The sequence below is a fragment of the Atractosteus spatula genome, chromosome 5, assembly GCF_055471065.1.
Source record: "Atractosteus spatula isolate fAtrSpa1 chromosome 5, fAtrSpa1.hap1, whole genome shotgun sequence".
Lineage (NCBI taxonomy): Eukaryota > Metazoa > Chordata > Actinopteri > Semionotiformes > Lepisosteidae > Atractosteus > Atractosteus spatula.
Genome location: NC_142710.1, coordinates 8,246,483 through 8,267,992, shown reverse-complemented (window position 1 = coordinate 8,267,992; position 21,510 = coordinate 8,246,483). Strand labels below are relative to the sequence as shown.

Sequence of the window (21,510 nt, the reverse complement as noted above, 5' to 3'; positions counted from 1 at the left end):
ACACACTGGTGGGGGTGGAGGGGATCCCCATGACCTGTAAAGAGCTCTGAGTGGAGAGTCCAGAAGACTCTCTAGCTAGAACTGTAACCAATTATTATTATTATTATTATTAACTAAACAGTTTCTCTCAGCTCTTCAGGTGAGGGAGCTTTTATGAGACCTAGAAAAAACCCCCAACTATAGACACAGCATCCCCTCCTGGAGCAGGATTGGATACCTGAGAGGCTTGGAGCGCTTTCACTGTTCCATCCATTCCCTGACTGCTTCCACAGCCGGCTCACAGGGGAGCCGGGGTCTGTCCCAGCAAGCAACGGGCGCGAGGCGGGGGGGGACGCCAGTCTGTCACAGCTCACACACTCACACCAGGGCCGGGTTCTCCAGGAGCCAGTCAACCTGCCAATTAGAAATGTGTTTGGACTGTGGGAGGAAACCGGAGCACCAGGAGGAAACCCACACGAACCCAGGGAGAACACGCAAACTCCACACAGACAGAACCACGGGCCTGGGAATCGAACTCGGGGGGTGGTTCTGCGAGGCAGCAATATTTTTTGACGCAGCCTCACTGCCCCGCCCTTACTGCGACCCACTGAGCATCCATTTCTTTCATTTGACGGTGTTATAAATCGTTCAGAACAGAAGTCTAATCTCCAATGACCAGGGTTAAACATACACAGACGCTACAGACCAGAGGAGGTCATTTGCTACATTTTGCTTGGCTGGTTTTTCTAATAAATGAATTCCAGGTTAAAGGCCGTAAATGTCATACCCTGGCTTCTGTGAAGAAATGGCTGACTTCAACACTGTGCTCCACACCCCTACAAGTCTCTGTGTAAAGTTCGTGACTTAAATGCGCGTCCACACAGTTTCCATTTGACTCCTGGTTTGTGCTCCCTCGACTGTCTACAAAACCTAAAAGTGTCCAAGGGTTTCAGAAATCAGGTCTACCAAAGACCGTCAAAGGTGTGGAATCTACAGTACCTGTAAATGACCGTATGCAACTTGATCGCTTCAAAGCAGCAGGACCCGAAGTCCAATTAAGACAGGACCTAACTGATTGATTAAAATCAATTGAGGCCTGAGCTGGAATGAAAACGTGCACTAGCACCAGACCTCCAGGATCTGGACTGGACTGGTGCCGAAGGAGGTACAGGTCCCGTGGCCGTCCTGGACCTGGAGGGCGCTAGTTCCGCTTCTGTTTTTTTTTTTTCCCGGCCGAGCCCCGAATGACTTAATCGGACCAGGCGGTAGCAAAATCTGGAGCTGTCAACACTCTGCAGGGCTCTCGATCTCTGCAAGGGTACTGTATATCCAGAAATCCCTGCGGCACGCTGGACTGTGTGACTCTCTGGGATCTGGGCTGCAGCCCCCCCCACCCCCACCCCGCAGTCCTTTTCCAGCTCAGTGTGACCTAGATACTCGGAGGAGAATCGTGCTTCCAGCCCGCGATGCGCACACAGGGCTCAGTGCCCCCGTCCTGGTGGACTAATTAAAAACTCTCGGCCACCGAATTGCTGCACAAACAGTTCGGCGGGTTGAAAGCCGTTTCGAGCGTGGAAGCGTCAAACCCTCTAAAGCGAGAAGAGGCCACCCCGTGGACAGCGGTATCTGCACCTTCTCTGACTCGGCTCAAGTCCCGCCCTTGATTTGTCGGCCACTTCATTCCAGGAGGGGGGAATATGTGATACTGTAGCACACAGCAGGTATGTCCATTACACCCCCCTGCAGCTCAAACACTGGCAGCCCCACTGGAGCTCAGCAGTGTGAGCCTGGCCAGTACCTGGAGGGGAGACTCCTGGGAAAGCTGAGGCTGCTGCTGGGAGAGGTGTTAGTGGGGCCAGCAGGGGGCGCTCACCCTGCGGTCTGTGGGGGTCCTGATGCCCCAGTATAGTGATGGGGGACACTAGACTGTAAACAGACGTAAAACCGAGGTCCTGACTCTCTGTGGTCATTAAAAATCCCAGGGCGTCTCTCGAAAAGAGTAGGGATGTCACCCTGGTGTCCTGGCCAAATTTCCCCCTGGTCTTTACCCATCATGGCCTCCTAATAACCCCCCTCTCTGAACTGGCTCCATCACTCTGCTCTCCTCCCCACTGAGAGCTGCTGTGTGTGAGCAGACTGGAGCTTCATCCAGGTGGGGGGACACACTGGTGGGGGTGGAGGGGATCCCCCTGACCTGTGAAGAGCTCTGAGTGGAGAGTCCAGAAGAGCGCTATATCAGTGTAAGGATATTATTACAGTCCTCTTCTACCGAAAGCTCACGGTTAACCTTGAAAGATTTTGTGTAGTACAAAACCAGTAGCTGTATTTATGTGCTGGCAGGAGTGAAAGATTTATGTGCTAATGGATTTCACTGGGAATTATGATGGATTAGTTACCGCAACACTGCCCACTGGCTGCCCGTACTGTGTGCCGTCTCTTGATGATGCAGTTTAAGAGTCTGAGGACTCTGATCAATGTGACTTAATGATGCTCAGCGATAAGGCTGGTCTCTTCTCACCCAGCTTGTACTGACACAAGCTTTGAGCAAATTGCTAAACATCAAAGAACATCTTTACCGTCACTCCTGATTGCATCTGACAGGAGTTTCCGGCCCTGTTCCTGGAGGGGTCAGTATGGACAGCCCTGCTGCAGACACACTGACTGACCCCTCCAGGACCAGGACTGGACAGCCCTGCTGCACACACTGACTGACCCCTCCAGGACCAGGACTGGACAGCCCTGCTGCAGACACACTGACTGACCCCTCCAGGACCAGGACTGGACAGCCCTGCTACATACACTGACTGACCCCTTCAGGACCAGGACTGGACAGCCCTGCTGCAGACACACTGACCCCTCCAGGACCAGGACTGGACAGCCCTGCTGCAGACACACTGACCCTTCCAGGACCAGGACTGGACAGCACTGCTGCAGACATGCCGACTGACCCCTCCAGGACCAGGACTGGACAGCCCTGCTGCAGACACACTGACTGACCCCTCCAGGACCAGGACTGGACAGCCCTGCTGCAGACACACTGACTGACCCCTCCAGGACCAGGACTGGACAGCCCTGCTGCAGACACACTGACCCCTCCAGGACCAGGACTGGACAGCCCTGCTGCAGACACACTGACTGACCCCTCCAGGACCAGGACTGGACAGCCCTCCTGCAGACACACTGACCCCTCCAGGACCAGGACTGGACAGCACTGCTGCAGACATGCTGACTGACCCCTCCAGGACCAGGACTGGACAGCCCTGCTGCAGACACACTGACCACTCCAGGACCAGGACTGGACAGCCCTGCTGCAGACACACCGACTGACCCCTCCAGGACCAGGACTGGACAGCCCTGCTGCAGACACACTGACCCCTCCAGGACCAGGACTGGACAGCCCTGCTGCAGACACACACACTGACCCCTCCAGGACCAGGACTGGACAGTCCTGCTGCAGACACACCGACTGACCCCTCCAGGACCAGGACTGGACAGCCCTGCTGCAGACACACTGACCCCCCCAGGACCAGGACTGGACAGCCCTGCTGCAGAGACACTGACCCCTCCAGGATCAGGACTGGACAGCCCTGCTGCAGACACACTGACTGACCCCTCCAGGACCAGGACTGGACAGCCCTGCTGCAGACACACTGACCCCTCCAGGACCAGGACTGGACAGCCCTGCTGCAGACACACTGACTGACCCCTCCAGGACCAGGACTGGACAAACTTGTCCTCAGAGATCCAAATCAGCAAACGAGACACATTAAAAATTCAAACAGGCACCGTTGCTTCCAATATTGATGGGATTTTGCTTGCTTCTATATATAAGCATTTGTGTATGTGCCGTTTTTGTGTACAGTATTTTTAGAAGAACAGCAACCTACTGGGGGCAAGTGTGTAGGCTTTGGCTGGTTGCTAAGGCCTAATTGAAGCTGACAGGCGTTCTGCTCCAGGCAGCCGTCTAATTAAAACACTGTGAGCGGCCTGCTTTCTAAATAAGGATCTGGTGTGAACGAGAGGCGTCTGTCTGCGCGATTTGGTGTTTTTCTTGGGGGGGGCGTGTAAGTGTGTAATTGTTCATTCACGTGCCGAGCGCGGCAGGGGGTCGCGTTCCAGGCGGCTGGCGACGCGCGAGGCAGAGAGCGTGCGCGATGGGCTCCTCCTGGCTCGAGGGGAGGTTGACCCCGCGGTGACCCCGTGGGCCAGCGGACAGTTTGCGCGTCTCGGTCCCTGTCTTTCTATTGAAATAAAATTCCCAACTTGCATTTAAGATGTCTATTTCTTTTTTTTGTTTCTGTGTTTGCCTGCTGGCCTTTGCCCGCTTACACGACGACAGCGCGGTGTGTCGTATGTGTGTCGGGGGACATTAGGGGAATAATTCTATTCTTAATTCGAATTAAAAATTCTGATTTTTTTTGTGTTCAGCAAATGTTTTTATTTTTCATATGTTCTACAGGGTCCGGGCGCCGTGTAGGTGGCTACTGAAAGGTGATTTTGTTCGTTCTGCGTGGATTACGTGCTGTCTAGCGTGAAGCCGCAGACAACCTAACGCTTCAGTTATAAAGTGGATGTTTTTTAACGATTTAATCTCTGCCACAGAGAGACTGACAGTCACATCCATTTAAATAGTTTACACACAACATGATGTCCATAAGCACGTGCTACAGGGCAGAATTCTGTCTGTTCGAGCTTTTTTTTTAAAAAAAACATAATGTTGATAAACAACTATAATTTTATAATTATAAAATTCGCATCTCATCTTTTTTCTGACTGTCGTTCTGCAAGTTATTACAGCACTGAAAAATAAATAATATCAGTCTCGAAATAATGCGCTGGACCGGAGTATATTTCTATTTATATTAATGGAAATTTTATATATATGTATTTTTTAAAAAAAGGCAATCCTTTGCGCTTCCTCCTCATCTCTGCCGGGACTCGAACCCGGAGCCTCTGGATTAGAAGTCCAGCGCGCTATTCCATTGCGCCACAGAGACTGAGCCAACTGGATCCCCGCGAAACACCTCGATACACTGTGATGTAAAAGCATCCTTCAGCATCAGGACCACTTTACTGGGAAACAGGCGCCATTTTGGCTCAAGGCGTGACAGCGCCAAGCGCGGCTGAACTATGCAGGGCCTGGAGCCAACATGGCGGCCGCCAGCCTGCAGTTTCCCGACTGCAACATGGAATGCGCCGTTCCCTAGCGCTGTGGAGCAGGCTGAGATGGGGGTGGGGACTGCTGACAGCGACAAAGGCGATAATTTACCGGGACGTGTTCGGAGCACGTTAAACACGACGGATATGGTAGAGAAGTCCGTGAGGACGGCTTTCTGAGAGGTACAGACTGTCGGGGTTTAGGTTTTTTTTCTCGGTCCGGTTCGCCGTTGTCAGAGCCGCCGTGCCGAGAGCTGCGGTTGCCCGGACAACAGCAGAGCCCTATCGGCGTCTCAGCATCGGAACCGGTACCGTCTCCTCACCCCAGAGAGAGATAAACCGAGTTTTCCGAGGCAGCACCCGGCTAATTTAGGCATTGGTGTGTAAATATTGTGTATCCGTTTATGTTTGTTTAGGAATTGATTTGACCGTAAAAACAAAGGACTTTCGTTTTTCAGTGCGGACGAACGAAATCACGTTTAGGAATTTAAACACGAACGTCGCGCTGCCGAATGTGAACTAGGAGTGTTTTTACATGTTTTTTGAGACGTATTATAAAGTCTTTACACGTAGAAAGGACTACGTGTAAAACTTCTAATTTTAGTCAGACACAGGGTCAGACGAGGAACAACAAAGTTTTACACTCGTGGCTTCCTTAATAGGAAAATATATAATAATAACCATAGATATTCCACCTTTGCGTCATATTTCCTTTTTTGTGTGGCTCAATTTGCAATTTTCTCGACACCTTGTTTGAAAGACATCTCCTTGAACTACTTGTCCTTAAACCGGGTTTTCGCGTGTGGTGACGACGCGCTGGTGCTCACTGGGACAGCAGGGCCGGTTGCCGCAGCAACCACCCTGAATGAAGTATTCTGCTGCAGGGTGTCGCAGCAGCGCCTCCTAGCGGGCACGGCACGCAGACCCTTCCACTGGGACAGCCGGGGAGCCGCACTCCGGCGTGCCCCAGAGGTCGCTCGCTGTTCCAGTTTCTTAACCCTCGCCGGCCTCCACCCTTGGCGACCTCGGCGAGCTCGTTAGTGGCTTTAATTGGACCGATTTAACTGCTGTTCCCGGGTGCTTGGGCGCTGGTGCTTTGAAGAGACCTGGAAAACCCGGAGAAAGACTGACCACCACTCCCCACCCCCCCCCCCCAGGACCAGGAATGGACACCCCTGTTCCTCAGATTTGGGGCAATTTCTCCATCCTTCCATTTTCTAGCCCCTTCATCCAATTCAGGGCCACAGGGCGGCCAGTCTATCCTGGCAAGCAACGGGCGCAAGGGGCAGGGTACACTCTGGATGGGACGCCAGCCCACCACTAGGCAGAGAGACACAGACACAAACACACTCACAGCAGGGTCAGTTTTGTTTTCCCCAGAAGCTAATTGACCGGCCAGCGTGTCTCTGGACTGTGGGAAGAAACCGGAGCACCAGGAGGAAACCCACGAGAACACGGAGAGAACATGCAAACTCCACACAGACAGCACCTGGGGAATTGATTCCAGGTTCCCAGTGCTAACCTCAGTGCTGCGGTGCCGCCCACAAGCTATTTATGACCGAACAGTGCGGGGCTCTGGTTTGTTAAATTAGGCAACTTTAAAGATCATTAGGTACCAAACTCAGAGCGCCTTTCCTCCATAAAGGACGAGAGCTTCGTCAACGGAAGCAGATTCATTTCCGTACCGATCAGTTATGTGCTGGAGTGCCCAAATGCGAGGATGCAGGTGACCAGATTGGGCCTTTGTAGGAGCTGTAGACGCGTTTTTTGTCCGGGGGAGTCAAACTCTGCTCCCAGTGGGGCTGCAGCTGAGGTGGCAGGCCTGGTCCAGGAGGGGGCGCTGTGCCTGCAGGATTCAAGGCACTGGCCAGCTGGCCAGCTCTGCTCCGATTTTCTGTTCCTCCTGAGCTCTCACGTCTAATTTGAGAATTTCATTAGGTGCTGGATTGTAAGGTTTTTTTAATACGCGAATGAATGTCTTGTGGAAAAAATCCTGTGGGTGTCTAATTCACGAACTCCAGCCATTAGGCTCCCTGTTTAATGGACTCCTCAGGTTGGACCTATAAACCCTCCCAGAACTCAATCAGATCCCCCTTGCTCATCTCAATTCAAGGGTTCCCCAGTCCTGGACCTGTACAACCCCCTCCACCATACACACCAGCTGATGTCCGTCATACCATAGGTATCACATATCATATATCATATATCAATCATATATCATATGTCTCTGATATATATATCACATATACTTTATATCACAATATTAACGTTCTTAATTTAGGTAACCGCAGTTGGGAAATCCAGTTCCACTGCCACCACACAGCCTTTTGAGAAGAAAACAACTGCCTCTTGACATGCTGCTGCACAATGAGAAAGGGCCACACAATTTGGAACGCTAATCTCGCGGCTGTTGTTTTACCGTTTCACGGCCGGCACTTAAAACGAACGAGACTGTGGCCCAGTCGGGGGTCCTAATGCCCCACTATAGTGACGGGGACCCTAAACTGTAAAAAAAAAAAGGCGCCGTCCTTCGGATGAGATGTAAAACCGAGGTTCTGACTGTCTGTGGTCATTAAAAATCCCAGGGCGTCTCTCGAAAAGAGTAGGGGTGTCCTGGCCAAATTTCCCCCTGGTCTTTACCCATCATGGCCTCCTAATAACCCCCCTCTCTGAACTGGCTTCATCACTCTGCTCTCCTCCCCACTGAGAGCTGCTGTGTGTGAGCAGACTGGAGCTTCATCCAGGTGGGGGGACACACTGGTGGGGGTGGAGGGGATCCCCATGACCTGTGAAGAGCTCTGAGTGGAGAGTCCAGAAGAGCGCTATAGAAGTGTAAAGGAAGGATTATTGTGTAACATTTATGATATATTAATACATATACACTATATATTAATATTAATATATTATTGTTAATATTAACATACTAATATAATAAACACAATACATAAACAATAATATAATAATTAATATTATTGTATATATTAATACTTTTGCACATTCTGGGGAACAGGATCCAGCAGGTTCTCCAGGAGGTGCGACCCTGCGGATCACTGCCCAGGATGCGATCGGACAGGACCTGCCTGCAGGATCCCACGCCAGTAGTGATCCAATTCCGACCCGGCCGCGGGTGGGGGGGGGGGGAACCGATGACCAGCAGCAGCAGCTCAACGGACGTGTATCCGCAGACAGCGCTCCCCACGGCGGCAGGAGCACAATCGCGCTGCACCTGGGAGTCGTATCGTTATCCCTCTCACTTTCCATCGGACCAGACTCACAGGCTCTTCACTCCAGCTGTTCCCAGCTCTGCTCTTGGGGACACACACCTGCTGGGGTCTATTCCATCTGAGCCCCCAGTAATAATACACCGCAGAGCTGGCTGAACTTGAAACTATTTTATGCCGGAGGTGCTTGTAGGGGAACCCAATGCACGGTGGCTCTGTATTCTCAGGATCTATGCCTGTGGCTGGGAGGTTGCTGGTTCGTATCCCACAGCCAGCAGAGGAATCCTACTCTGTTGGGCCCCTGAGCAAGGCCCTTCACCCCAACTGCTCCAGGGGTGCTGTATAAATGGCTGACCCTGCGCTCTGACCCCCAGCTTCTCTCCCTGTCTGTGTGTCTCATGGAGACCAAGCTGGGGTGTGCGAAAAGACAAATTCCTAATGCAAGGAATTGTATGTGGTCAATAAAGTGATCTTACCTGATCTTTTCTCAGACTGGTTACTAAAGCTCGGTAACAAAATAAATTCAGCGACAGCAGAAACATTTTACAAATTTTGAATTAAGCACAAATGGTGGGCTTTGTGAAAGCACTGTAAGTCGTCACGTTGTCACAAACTTGCGTTTGAGTTTCCATGAATTGTGATGTGAAGCAGCCCTTCCTGCTCACTAGTCCCTGTACTGTGATGTACGAGTGGATAAGTACAGGCAGAGTTCACAAGTAGTATTTGTCGGTAAAGCTGTCTTGAAGTCAAGAGCACTATTTCTATTGGGTTAAAAGAGACTTCTTCACAAGCCTGCTTGTTTGCAGTCACAGGGCTGCTTCACCTTACCTGAATTGTTGTTTCCCTGTTCTGAATTGCAGCACATGGCACCACTCAGGTCTGGAAATTTCTTCTATTTTGTGATGCAAGTGGGAGGTTTTAAAAGTCACTGTGAACGTCTGAGTTTCACTGTGCTTTGAAATGCGCTCTTCAATGCCGATTCTTTCTAACCCCAAAATATAAAAATAGCTTTGCAGTTAGCTTGAAATCTCCAGCATCTTGAGTAAAAAAAGTAAGAAATACATATATCCCCAAAGGTCTGATCTAACTTGTTGGCTTAATTAAGGATCTGTTAAAGTCTGGAGTTCAGCCTCACTGACTCCAGCAGGCGTGTGGCGGAACCTCAGGTCTGAAAGACTAATGAAGCCAGTTTTCAGTGCTTGCGGTTTTGTCCAAGGACAGACTATTTCCACAAATGAACACGAGGCAATCCATCCATCTTCTAACTGCCTCCTCCAATTCAGAATCCAGGGGGAGTTGGGGGCTATCTTGGCAAACAACGGGGACAGGGCAGGGTCCGCCCTGGACAGGACCAGTCACCTTCGCAAGACAGGCACACTCACACCAGTTTTCCCAGAAGCCAATTAACCGATCAGCCTGTCTCTGGACCGTGGGAGAAAACCAGAGCTCCCAGTGGAAACCCACACGGACACAAGGAGAACATGCAAACTCCACACAGATGGCAATCGAACCTGGTCATTCAGGATGACTGGAAGAGCCAGTCAAAACTTTGGCTCAGGCGACCCAGTGGCTCAGCGAGGGCCTTGTTTAAGTCAAGATCTCAGCCACAAGAAAAACCAGCAAGTGCGTATGGGGAACCCCTTACTCTGCACCCCTACGCTCTGGGGGTCTCCAGCCCAGGTCCCGTAGAGCCCCAGGCCAGCGGGTGTGTACATGGGTCCCCCTAAGCCAGGACTGGAAACTCCTGCACTACAACAGAGCAGGAGTTTCTTGCTCAGAGCGTAAAGGCACCTACTTCCAGATTCAGAGACAATTTCTTCCTGCAAGATGTCAGATTAGTGAAGTCTACCTGCAGCACTGACTCACTGACATTTTTAGGTGCACACTGCTTGTGCTGTCTTGTATTTAAGTTGTGTTATTTAACTTTGTTGTTGTTGGTGCTGCTGCTGCTCTGTGTTTATGTTTTGGCGTTTCCTTAATGTCTTTGTATCGGATCATACATGCAGATTAGTTTGTTATCGCACCCCTGTGTATGACAAACGAACTGAACTGGACGGAACAATGATCTACTGAAAGTTCACAATTATTCTTGGTCTAGATCTCGATTTTGTAGTGGTGTTGTGACATTGAATCAATCAAATCTGTAAATCTGACACAAGTCTGGTCCTGAAAGATCCTGGCACATGTATTCCTATTGTTCCCATTGCATACCCATTACTCACTCCTTATTCCCATTGCTCACTCCTTATTCCCATTACTGACTCACTCGTTATTCCCATTACTCACCACACACCTGCCTTTAAGCCCCTCTCCTCTCAGCCAAACGAAAGAAACAGCCATCAGACACGCGAAGGAACTGATCTAAAACAGATCAAACCTTCATCGATCATCTGAACGAAGACAACAACTTTAAAAAAGCCCCATACAGATCAGTGTATATGGACCACACCGTATTTATATATATTTATTTATTAACACTTGAAGTGCGGAAGTGCTTTTACAAAGAAAGCGAAACGAAACTGGATTCCGGGCTCGAGCGAAACGAAGTCCAGGCGGGAGTCTTCCGGGAATGGACGCCGTTCCCGAATCGGCCTCGCTGGCGCCACCTACAGGGCGGCGAGGGCGAACGAGGACAGGAGGGACAGCAGGATCACAGCGTAGCCGGAACGGTAGACTTCGGGGATCCGGAAGCCCTTTCCCATATCCCACATCTGAAGAGAACGGACCAAGGGGTTTGAAGACACTGAAGAAATCTGCTCTAACTCGGAGATCCCCCAGCCCTGGAGCCATTTCACTCATTATTCCCATTACTCACCTGTTATTCTCATTACCCACCACACACCCGCCTTTCAACATGCAGTCCCTCCCCTCCCAGCCAAACATAACAAACAGCCATCAGAAAAGTAAAGGCACCGATTTAAAGCAGCTCACTTATCAGCCTCATTCCTCAACCATTACACACCTGTAATCCCCATTATTCACCACACAGCTGCCTTTAAACGCACAGCCCCAGCCCTTAAAGGTCACTTGTTTTTAGAGACTGGCCACACCTGTAGGCTACTGATGAATCAAGCAAGACATCTGTTCAATGGAGAGAACCGAGGACCTCAAGGGCTGAAAGGGATCACTGAATCACTTTATTTAACAAATCACCCATCTAACTGATCAAAATGGAATTATTGGTGATTGGTTATTTAAAGGGCTGGAGTTCTGGAGCTGGATATATGCTGGAGCTATATCAGGGAGAGAAGACCTCTGCTCCAGCTTAATCCCTGGATATTGCATATTCGTGAATAAATCACCAGCAAGCAGCACTGACCCGGAAAAGTCTGAACCCGAAAGCTCCCACAGCCGGAAGCTGCTCAGAATCTTAAAACCAGAGCTGTGCAGTCCCGGTCCAGCAGGGGGCACTGTGTCAGCAGGGTAACTAGGTCTATAAAGCAAGCTGGGGAGCAGCTGTTAAACTGGTCCAGTTAAGCCAGTTGGTTGTGCTTGTGAACGAAAAAACAAAACAAAACAAAACAGCACTGGCTCTCCAGAACCTGAGCTGGACACCCCTGATGTAAACCAATTAAGCCATTAATGAATCTTATTAAGACCTCATCAGTGCAAACAGCAGGAAGTTAAACCTGCAGTGTTTGTGGCACCATTCTCAACACTCCCATGTAGTGTGGAATGAGCACACACTCTTCATTTGCTCTCATCGATACTTAAGTAGCCAAACAAATAATCATTACTTCACCCTCGGCTTTTGCGGAGCCAATATCGAAAGCGTACTTGCATTCCTTAATGGTGTTATTAACCAGAAGCTGGGGAGGAGGCTGACTGTAACTTCTACTCCCCTGTTTATAAATACTGCTCAGCAGCCCAGAACTCTGCAAGGATTTTTTCTAGCTTCCCTCCCTCCACCTCAACTTCACCCTCACAGCTGTCTCCCTCGCTCATTCCACGTGAGTGAAATGATCATGACAGCGGTGATCTCCGACCAGAACTGTCATTTCCTCAGCCATCGGAGTTAAAGCCAAACTAGGAAGTGAGCTACTACTTTATATTCGTCAGCTCTATTCATCTGTGTGAGAATTTGACCAAACTGCTGAACTACAACGTGGCCCGGCGTCGGAATCAAGAATAAGATTCCAAGATTCTCGGCTGCTATTTCCTGTCTCCTGTCACACCGCCGAGTTTTCGTCATCAGGGCCGAGGTAGTTGCTCAGTCTCGCTCTGCTCATCACTGGTTTCAACTTTTACTCCCGGGCAGGCATTATTAATCGATTAAAGTGAACTGCGATGCGAGACATGACCAGAACAGTGCCAAATGAAATCTCATTGTAAACGGATGGCTGTGTGCAACGTCGAAGCCCATTCCCGATCTCCTGCGGCCGATAACGTCTCTGTTGCCCCCACACGGACTCTCCCGCTCGGGGACTCAACACCGTCTGACGCCACCACAGTCAAGCATCAGGTCCCGGTCTTTGGAGACTCACCAGGTGGCGGATGCCATTGAACGTGTGATAGGCGACAGGGAATGCCAGGGTGAACTTGGCGGAGTAAATAAGCGCCGGTCCCAACGACAGCGAGCGAACCACTTCCAGGTTAGAGGCGAAGTCTCCTGGCAAGACCAGCGCGGAGAGGGCAAACAGAGAGATGCCTGGGAAGGGAAGGGGAAGCTCTTGATGAGAACCAATCTTTCTACTCTTTTCCCTTATCCCTGCCCTGTTCCCCATCCAAGATAAGATCAGATCACTTTATTGGCCCTATACACTTTCTTGCATTAGGAATTTGTCCTTTTGCATACCCCAGCTTAATCTCCATGAGACACACAGACAAGGAGAGAAGCTGGAGGTCAGAGCGCAGGGTCAGCCATTGTACAGCGCCCCTGGAGCAGTTGGGGTTAAGGGCCTTGCTCAGGGGCCCAACAGAGTAGGATTCCTCTGCCGGCTGCAGGATAAGAACCTGCAACCTTCCAGCCACAGGCACAGATCCTGAGCCACAGAGTCGCCGCACCGCATCCAAAGTCCATCTCGTGAGAAATCAAAAGAAGATCACAGGTTGTGCTCACAAAATTCCTCACATTATGTTCTATGGGTAGAACATACTGCAGACAGCATCGCAGGAAACGAGCCCAGGGCCCCAGCAATGCTCACCACTGCGCCTCCCGTCACCACGGTTTCGGGATCACACTAAGACTTCTTTTGCAAGGCTGCAACGTTAGATGGAGAGAAGCCAGCGGACAGGCGGTACCTGAGCTCAGGGCAATCCCGGTCCCTCGGTGGGAGATCGACATCATCATCGGAATGGACCAGCTGCAACGGGTGGAACAAAGAGGGCCACTGGTGAGAACAATCCGACCATTCCCGCCCACCCCCTCCTCCTGTCCCGACGGGAGAAGCGACGGATTTGGGCCAGGCATCCCTGCGGCCACACGGCCCCTCGCGCAGGACTGACCCGCAAGAACCGTCTCGCGTCTGTATCGGTCTAGCCGGCGGTTCTTCTGCACGTGATCTCTGGTCACGAAGCAGCCGGCTTGCAGGAACGCTAATACCGCGCGAGGAGGATGGGATTTTGCTTCGCTGATGCTGATTTTAACGCCTCTTTCGTGCCTACCCTGGAGGGGTCAGTCAGTGTGTCTGCAGCAGGGCTGTCCAGTCCTGGTCCTGGAGGGGTCAGTCGGTGTGTCTGCAGCAGGGCTGTCCAGTCCTGGTCCTGGAGGGGTCAGTCGGTGTGTCTGCAGCAGGGCTGTCCAGTCCTGGTCCTGGAGGGGTCAGTCAGTGTGTCTGCAGCAGGGCTGTCCAGTCCTGGTCCTGGAGGGGTCAGTCGGTGTGTCTGCAGCAGGGCTGTCCAGTCCTGGGGTGCGAGGAATCGATGCGGGGTGTGGGTGTGGCGATGGCCTACCTGTAGATGCTGATGTGAGGCGACAGGGGTCGGTTCAGACGGGCGTTCTTGTCCCAGAACTTGCGCATGTCCTCCTTGGTGCTGGTGCCCATGGGGACGGCACTGGGATGGCAGAAGAAACGCCGGAAAAAGAAACAACGTGCAGATTAAGCCACTGTGACAGCTCCTACAGATTCGATCTTCTCCTCGCTGCCCCCCCTCCCCCGTCATCACCCGTCACCTGCCGACAGTGTAACACAGCCCGGCGTTCCGACTGCCGGTTCGGAACAGGGCGGGTCTTTCGTCGTTTGCATCACGGGAGCCACGGGGCACGTGCATCTGAGACACGCACTCTCCTAGCGGTCGTCTGCGTGTCATTAAAGGCGAACCGCAGTGCTGTGTTGATATTTCGGGGTGAGGAAGAATCAGCACTGATTCTAACCACAGTGAAAGTCAAACGTACACAGTGACTTGTAAAACCTCCCCTTTGCAGCACAAAACAGACTAAATTCCCAGGTCTGAGCAGCACCGTATTCTGGGATTCAGAACGAGGCAACCAAACTTCCAGTGAGGGGAAGCAGCCCTATTACACCGTAAACAAGCGGGCTTGTGAACACACCTCTTTAAATCCAGCAGAAATATTACTCTGATTTCGAGACGGTTCTGCCGAGAGATAATGCTCACTTGTGAACTCGGCCTGCAGCTCACGTTGGAAACTCTCTGCAGTGAAACGCCTGCGGGTTGTGCAGCACTGAATCGCTCGTCCATCACACCACATGAGGCATCGCGGTGACTAGTGAGCAGGAAGGGCTGCTGCATGTCACAGTTTGGTGACGTGTTGTAGCCCTGTGACACTGTAATCAAACGGGCTTGTGAACACATCTCTTTTAATCCAACAGAAATATCGCTCTCGACTTCGAGGCGGTTTTGCTGACAAATACACCTTACTTGTTAACTCAGCCTGCAGACCATGTTGGAAACTTCCTGCGGTGTGATATCTTCTGCAAACCTGGACTTATTTGCTCATACATCACGTTACAATAGTCATCATGGTGACTAGTGAGCAGGAAGGGCTGCTTCACCTCACAATTTGTGGGAACTCTTGCTCTCGCCTGTGGTGAGACCAGGGGTCTACAACAACATAGCGACTCACAGTACTTTCACAAAGTTCACGATTTTGTGCTTCATTCGCAAATTGTTTACATTTTTGCATACCGTGGATAAATTCATTTTATGACGGACATTTAATGACCGGTCTGAGAAGCTGGGACTGCAGTTCCTCTTTAATACAAGGAGAGCCACAGGACAATGTCAAAGAGCTGCGTGCAGCACAGCCCACACGGGGATTGTGGGAAGGGAAGCAGGACTGTAGATGACAGTCCCCTTCGCCTCTTGCTGTCTCCCTGCGGGAGGGGAGCCGAGACCTTCTGCTCTGACAAGACTGGCGCCGCTCGCACGCTGCGGGCCGACACGCGTGCCCCTCACGGGACTGCGGGACCGCCACGCTGAAGCTGGGCCAACTCTGCGGAGCAAATGGCCCGACTGACCCAGATTCGTGAGCAGGCTGCCTCGGGGATGGTGGGGGGAGGGGGTGACAGCTGCCTTGCCTCTATCTGCAAACCTACGATAGAGGTTCCCGGACTTGCCAAACGCCGCTGTGTGATGGGCAGGCCGGCGTCTGTTTGGGGGGGGGGGAGTTGGGGAGAGGGGATGAACTCATCCCCAGCTGAACCCCGGAGGCCCGCCAGCAGGTTGGGGACAGAACCGTCTGCTGGAACTTGAAGATCGTGTCATGTAAAAACACGGGTGGGCGTGCGACTGTGAGTACATCAGCTCTCGACACCTTCTTTCACCAAGATCTCACTCCCCAAAACAATGTGCAAAAACCCTTCCAATGGCTTGGTTTAGCAACGGACATTTACACCCACTTAGCAAGTGGACCCACAGGTAAACAGAACGGTTCAAAGTCTTGATCTGATCCGGTTAGACCAAGGGCTGTCCAGTCCTGGTCCTGGAGGGGTCAGTCAGTGTGTCTGCAGCAGGGCTGTCCAGTCCTGGTCCTGGAGGGGTCAGTCAGTGTGTCTGCAGCAGGGCTGTCCAGTCCTGGTCCTGGAGGGGTCAGTCAGCGTGTCTGCAGCAGGGCTGTCCAGTCCTGGTCCTGGAGGGGTCAGTCAGCGTGTCTGCAGCAGGGCTGTCCAGTCCTGGTCCTGGAGGGGTCAGTATGTCTGCAGCAGGGCTGTCCAGTCCTGGTCCTGGAGGGGTCAGTCAGCGTGTCTGCAGCAGGGCTGTCCAGTCCTGGTCCTGGAGGGGTCAGCCTGTCTGCAGCAGGGCTGTCCAGTCCTGGTCCTGGAGGGGTCAGTGTGTCTGCAGCAGGGCTGTCCAGTCCTGGTCCTGGAGGGGTCAGTCAGTGTGTCTGCAGCAGGGCTGTCCAGTCCTGGTCCTGGAGGGGTCAGTCAGCGTGTCTGCAGCAGGGCTGTCCAGTCCTGGTCCTGGAGGGGTCAGTCAGCCTGTCTGCAGCAGGGCTGTCCAGTCCTGGTCCTGGAGGGGTCAGTGTGTCTGCAGCAGGGCTGTCCAGTCCTGGTCCTGGAGGGGTCAGTCAGTGTGTCTGCAGCAGGGCTGTCCAGTCCTGGTCCTGGAGGGGTCAGTCAGCCTGTCTGCAGCAGGGCTGTCCAGTCCTGGTCCTGGAGGGGTCAGTCAGCCTGTCTGCAGCAGGGCTGTCCAGTCCTGGTCCTGGGCGTTCAGCATGTCTGCAGGTCAAGGTATCTTTAAAGCAGTAGGAGATGGAGCAGCTGGGACTGGCTGTTTAATTGGTCCTGATTTAGCTTGTTAAGAACCGAGCTGGAGTGGAAACCAGCAGACGCCCGCTGACCCCTCCAGGACCAGGACCGGACAGGCCTGGGTCAGACAGTGGCCAGGCGCTTGGAGAGCGTGCCGGAGATCGACAGGGCGCTTACTGTCTGTACACCACACACGCCTGTGTCCTGGAGAGCACTGCCGGACGGAGCATCGACCTGCAAGAGAAGGGAAACATGAGAAACTTGCCGGAGATGCAGTTTGGCTCCAAGAGGACAGCGAGAGGAAGCCTTTCAACATCCCCTACTGTAACGATCTGATACTGGGACACTGAATTACTGCAACAGCATTCAGCAGCTACATCCCCCTGCAGCTCAGCACTGACAGCCCCACTGGAGCTCAGCAGTGTGAGCCTGGCCAGTACCTGGAGGGGAGACTCCTGGGAAAGCTGAGGCTGCTGCTGGAAGAGGTGTTAGTGGGACCATCCAGGTACTGACCAGGCTCACACTGCTGGGCTCCAGTGGGGCTGCCAGTGTTTGAGCTGCAGGGAGATGTAGCTACTAAATCCTTGAGAGAGACCTTCAAGTAGGTAGCTGCGTCGGCATGCGTAGGCTGCAAAGGAACAAGTGAAGGTTTATTCCGCGCTGAAAACAAAAGCAAATCAGGCACCTGAAACATCGTGTCTCTTTTCTTTTCAGCACGGAATAAACCTGTACTGTTTGCACTCCTGGAACAGAGTCGGGATCACACGGGAGAACTATGGGGAAGGGGTTTAACTGGGACCGGCAGAGGACACCCTATCCCCTCCTCAACAGGACACGCCTCCGGAATCGCTAGTTTTGGGGGTACCGGAGTTCCCCGCGGATAAGGAGAATCTTACACAGGCGCAGGGAACCGATCTGCGGGTTTTTTTCATTGCTCTGCCGGGAACTGCATTTTGCGCCTTGCGCCTTGACGACCAGGAGAGAGCCCAGCCACTGGGCCAGTCGGAGTGAAGTCCCTCAGTTCAAGGGGACATCAGGGGCGTCTCGCCCGCGGTTTGAACCCGAGCCCCTCCGGTCCAGGGCCGTAATCGCTACACTACGACTCCTGTCATCTGTGCATCATCTAAGGGCTGTTCATCTAGGCTGCTTTCGCCACGTTTCTAAGGAACTAGCAATCAGAGCGGCTCTTTGTGTTTCACAACTTCACCAAAAATATATATTTTAAAAAAAAGGTCGTAGAGTGTAAACACATTCATTCTTTCTACAAGAATGCTGGTTCATGAGTGACTAAATCAAACAGTTGTGCTTACTGACTAAAAAGCGACACGATCACCGGTGTTGCGGACGGCAAAGCAAAGCGCCTGGGAGAGGTTTCAGAGCAGAGGGAGGCCGAAACGCTCGTCGGCTTTTGCGCAGCTCGCCCAGCAAACACACACACACGCAGATTAAAAACCGCTGTGAAACAAACCGGGTTATGCCACTGACCTTAACAGCAGCGCCATCTTGGCGAGTCTGGAAAACAGGACGTTGCGTCACATTCTCTTCCTGTTGAAGTCCCGTCAACCCGAACTAATGCCGTGAACATTTCTCAAAAATGTAAATTGATTTGTAACCCTTATGTGCGAGTTTCTCATAAAATATAAGCACATTTTAAAATAAAATACGAATGATTTTTTTCCCTTATATTACTGTAGCGCAACGGACGCCATCTTTGTCAGGGATGTTTTTCTCCCCTCCTCCGCTGTACTGTACTGTACTGTACTGTACTGTACTGTACTGTACTGTACTGGACTGGACTGGACTGGACTGGACGGCACGGCACGGCACGGCACTTCGTATCTCGCCGCTCCGTTTCTGCCAGGCAACAAAAGGCACTAGTTCTCTGCGGGGCCGGGCTCTCACGACAATCCCCCATTGAGCGCGGCACTCGCACTCTGAAACGCGCAGTTTTGCGGAATGTGTCGGGGGCTCTGTGTTATCTGATCGCCGCCGAACAATGGCGCTCCACATGTGTCTCGCATAGCGCCGCCGACCCACACGGCCAGCTGCCCAGCTGACCCAGCCTGTGTCCCACCCCCCGAGGTATTTCGCCACTCGTATTTACCAGCGCGCCGGGGCGGACAGGACAGTACGGTCCAGTCCAGGGCACGGTGTGTGTATGTGTGTGTGTGTGTGAGAGAGAGAGGGGTCCGACAGAGGAGAGATTCGGCGCACGAACAAACGGCGCCTGTGTTGGGCTGAGCGCATCCAATGCACTGAGTGTCTTGTATCGGGGAAGGGGGTTACCCCGAAAGATGTGACTGAGAGACCCTACATTTTGGCCTGTTATCACCGGACTGCGCAGTGGACTCGTAACCCACCACAGATCAGCAGGCACTTTCTCTAAATCTATCTGGAAACGCACTGCTCTGTCTGAGGCATTTGGCTCCGACATGCTGAAAAGCTAAAAACAATTCCTGTTGGGAAAAAAGGTCGATAAGGGGTAAAGATCTGTACACCTGGGTTGATCCCTAATAATAATAATAATAAAGCAAAGTATAAAAAATGTGTTTTAACGTCAAGAACAGGAGAACAGGGGTATGGAACAGGCAGCCTGGTCATGGGTTGTAGCCGGTACTCAGACTTAATTTGGACTCTTTCTTTGTTTTTGGCTCTGTAACTGTCCTCTTATGAAGGGGGTGCTGTCCAACCAGTGCGCCTAGTTCTTAAGTAAATTCCATCCATCGATTTTCTGACTGCATTATCCAGTACAGGGTCAGGGTGGAACCTATCCCAGCAAGCAACGAGCACAAGGCGGGGTACACCCTGGATGGGACGCTAGTCCATCACGGGTCGGACGCAGACACACCGGGGCCCATTTTCCCAGAAGCCAGTTCTGGGAAACCTACCAGCAGCTTGTTCACACTCCCACCACCCTCTGTGTAAAGATGTACGCCTGTCCCGACTGGGGGCTCTCATCCAGCTGTGTCTTGAAATAATCCAATTATTCGATTGATTTAAGGGTTCAGGCATGCGAGTAGGAGCTCCTGTTGGGTGGGTAGGGGCCCCCAACATCAGGACAGGGGGCCGTTGTACGCAGTCTTCATCGCTTACAGACCTGCAGGCTTTGTCGACATTTCTCGTGTTTTCATGGCACTGCTCTGCTGCATAACCTGATCGTGTCTTTCTCCTCGATGTAGCACCTTACCGCTCTGGGCACAATCGGGTCTCTTTTCAGACCGCTACCGCCGTTGGTCACTATCTCCATATTGTAGCTGTGGAATTTAATCCATAGCTTTTCAAGCAAGCACTGTCAATTAAAACCCATCGAGGAAACTTAAAAGTGATTTGTGATACTGTTGGGGTGGGACGCACACGGTCTTTCAAACTTTTTAATTTCCTTTCGAGCTCAATTCGGGGTTTTTTTGCACATTTGCGATGCCGCAGTTTTGCCTGTTAGTGACACTTGATGACCAAAAACCAGTGTAAACTAGTGGTCCCACCCAAAGGTCTGATATTCATACATCTTTACATCCCAAAGATTCTCCTGAACACGTGGCATTGGCTCTGAATGTAAAGACAGATAGATACTGTAGATATACTGTACAGATACTGTAGATATACACTGTAGATAGACCGGCACTGTAAATAGTTATACAGTTACTATAGAGACACTGTATATAGTTATCCAGTTACTGTAGTTGCTGTAGATATACAGATACTTAGGTAGATATAAGGACAGATACTGTGGATAGTTATACAGTTACTGTAGATATACAGATACTTAGATATATAGACATACTATAGATAGTTATACAGTTACTGTAGATATACAGATACCTAGATATATAGACAGATACTATAGATAATCATACAGTTACTGTAGATATACAGATACTTCGATATATAGACAGATACTATAGATAGTTATACAGTTACTGTAGATATACATATAGATACTGTACAGTACATTGATATACTGTAGATATATAGATAGGCAGATATATAGACAGATCCTGTAGATAGACAGACTGATACTGTATTTACTGTATATATAGACATAGACAGATATGCAGATCCTGTAGTTAATACTGTAGATAGATATACAGACCCTGTAGATAGTTACTGTAAATAGACAGATACTGTAGATTTATATACAGATACAACACTGTAGACAGATACTGTAGATATAGAGATACTGTAGGTAGATAGATACTGTAGATATACAGAAACTATAGATATACAGACACTGTAGTTACTATAAATAGATACTGTAGATTTATATACAGATACTACATATAGATACAGTACATTGACACTGTAGATAGTTACTGCACATAGATACTGTAGATATAGAGACACTGTGCTGTAGATAAACAGATACTGTTGATAAATACTGTAGAAAGACATACAGATACTGTAGTTATTGTAAACAGACAGATACTGTAGATAAATATACAGACACTGTAGACAGATACTGTAAATAGATACTGTACAGTATATATACAGATACTACATATTGATAC

At 51.0% G+C, this 21,510-nt stretch overlaps 1 protein-coding gene and 1 non-coding gene across 3 annotated transcripts; both read right to left on the bottom strand.

Annotated features, from left to right (window-relative positions):
- Window positions 1-4,902: 4,902 nt before the first annotated feature.
- trnar-ucu (transfer RNA arginine (anticodon UCU)) lies at window positions 4,903-4,976 on the bottom strand. Its single transcript has one exon. It is a non-coding gene; the product is annotated as a tRNA-Arg (tRNA).
- Window positions 4,977-10,806: 5,830 nt separating this feature from the next.
- On the bottom strand, window positions 10,807-18,605 carry sdhc (succinate dehydrogenase complex, subunit C, integral membrane protein). 2 transcript variants are annotated; one of them, XM_088917627.1, is made up of 6 exons: window positions 18,491-18,605; window positions 17,183-17,239; window positions 14,250-14,351; window positions 13,599-13,660; window positions 12,842-13,005; window positions 10,807-11,068 (listed from the first exon to the last, which is right to left on the bottom strand). In XM_088917627.1, exons 1-6 carry the CDS (start codon window positions 18,505-18,507, stop codon window positions 10,964-10,966), a joined length of 507 nt encoding a protein of 168 aa, XP_088773753.1. In that variant the 5' UTR covers window positions 18,508-18,605; the 3' UTR covers window positions 10,807-10,963. The 2 variants fall into 2 exon arrangements, with proteins under 2 accessions (XP_088773753.1, XP_088773754.1); XM_088917628.1 differs by lacking the exon at window positions 18,491-18,605 and adding an exon at window positions 17,446-17,635.
- Window positions 18,606-21,510: the final 2,905 nt, after the last annotated feature.

Excerpts from the sequence above, each read along its gene's own strand:
- sdhc (XM_088917627.1), bottom strand. Across the intron at positions 14,352-17,182 it reads GCGTGTGTGGTGTACAGACA|TGCCGTCCCCATGGGCACCA; the intron begins GTAAGCGCCCTG and ends CTGCCATCCCAG. Across the intron at positions 13,006-13,598 it reads CGGGATTGCCCTGAGCTCAG|GCATCTCTCTGTTTGCCCTC; the intron begins GTACCGCCTGTC and ends TTCCCTTCCCAG.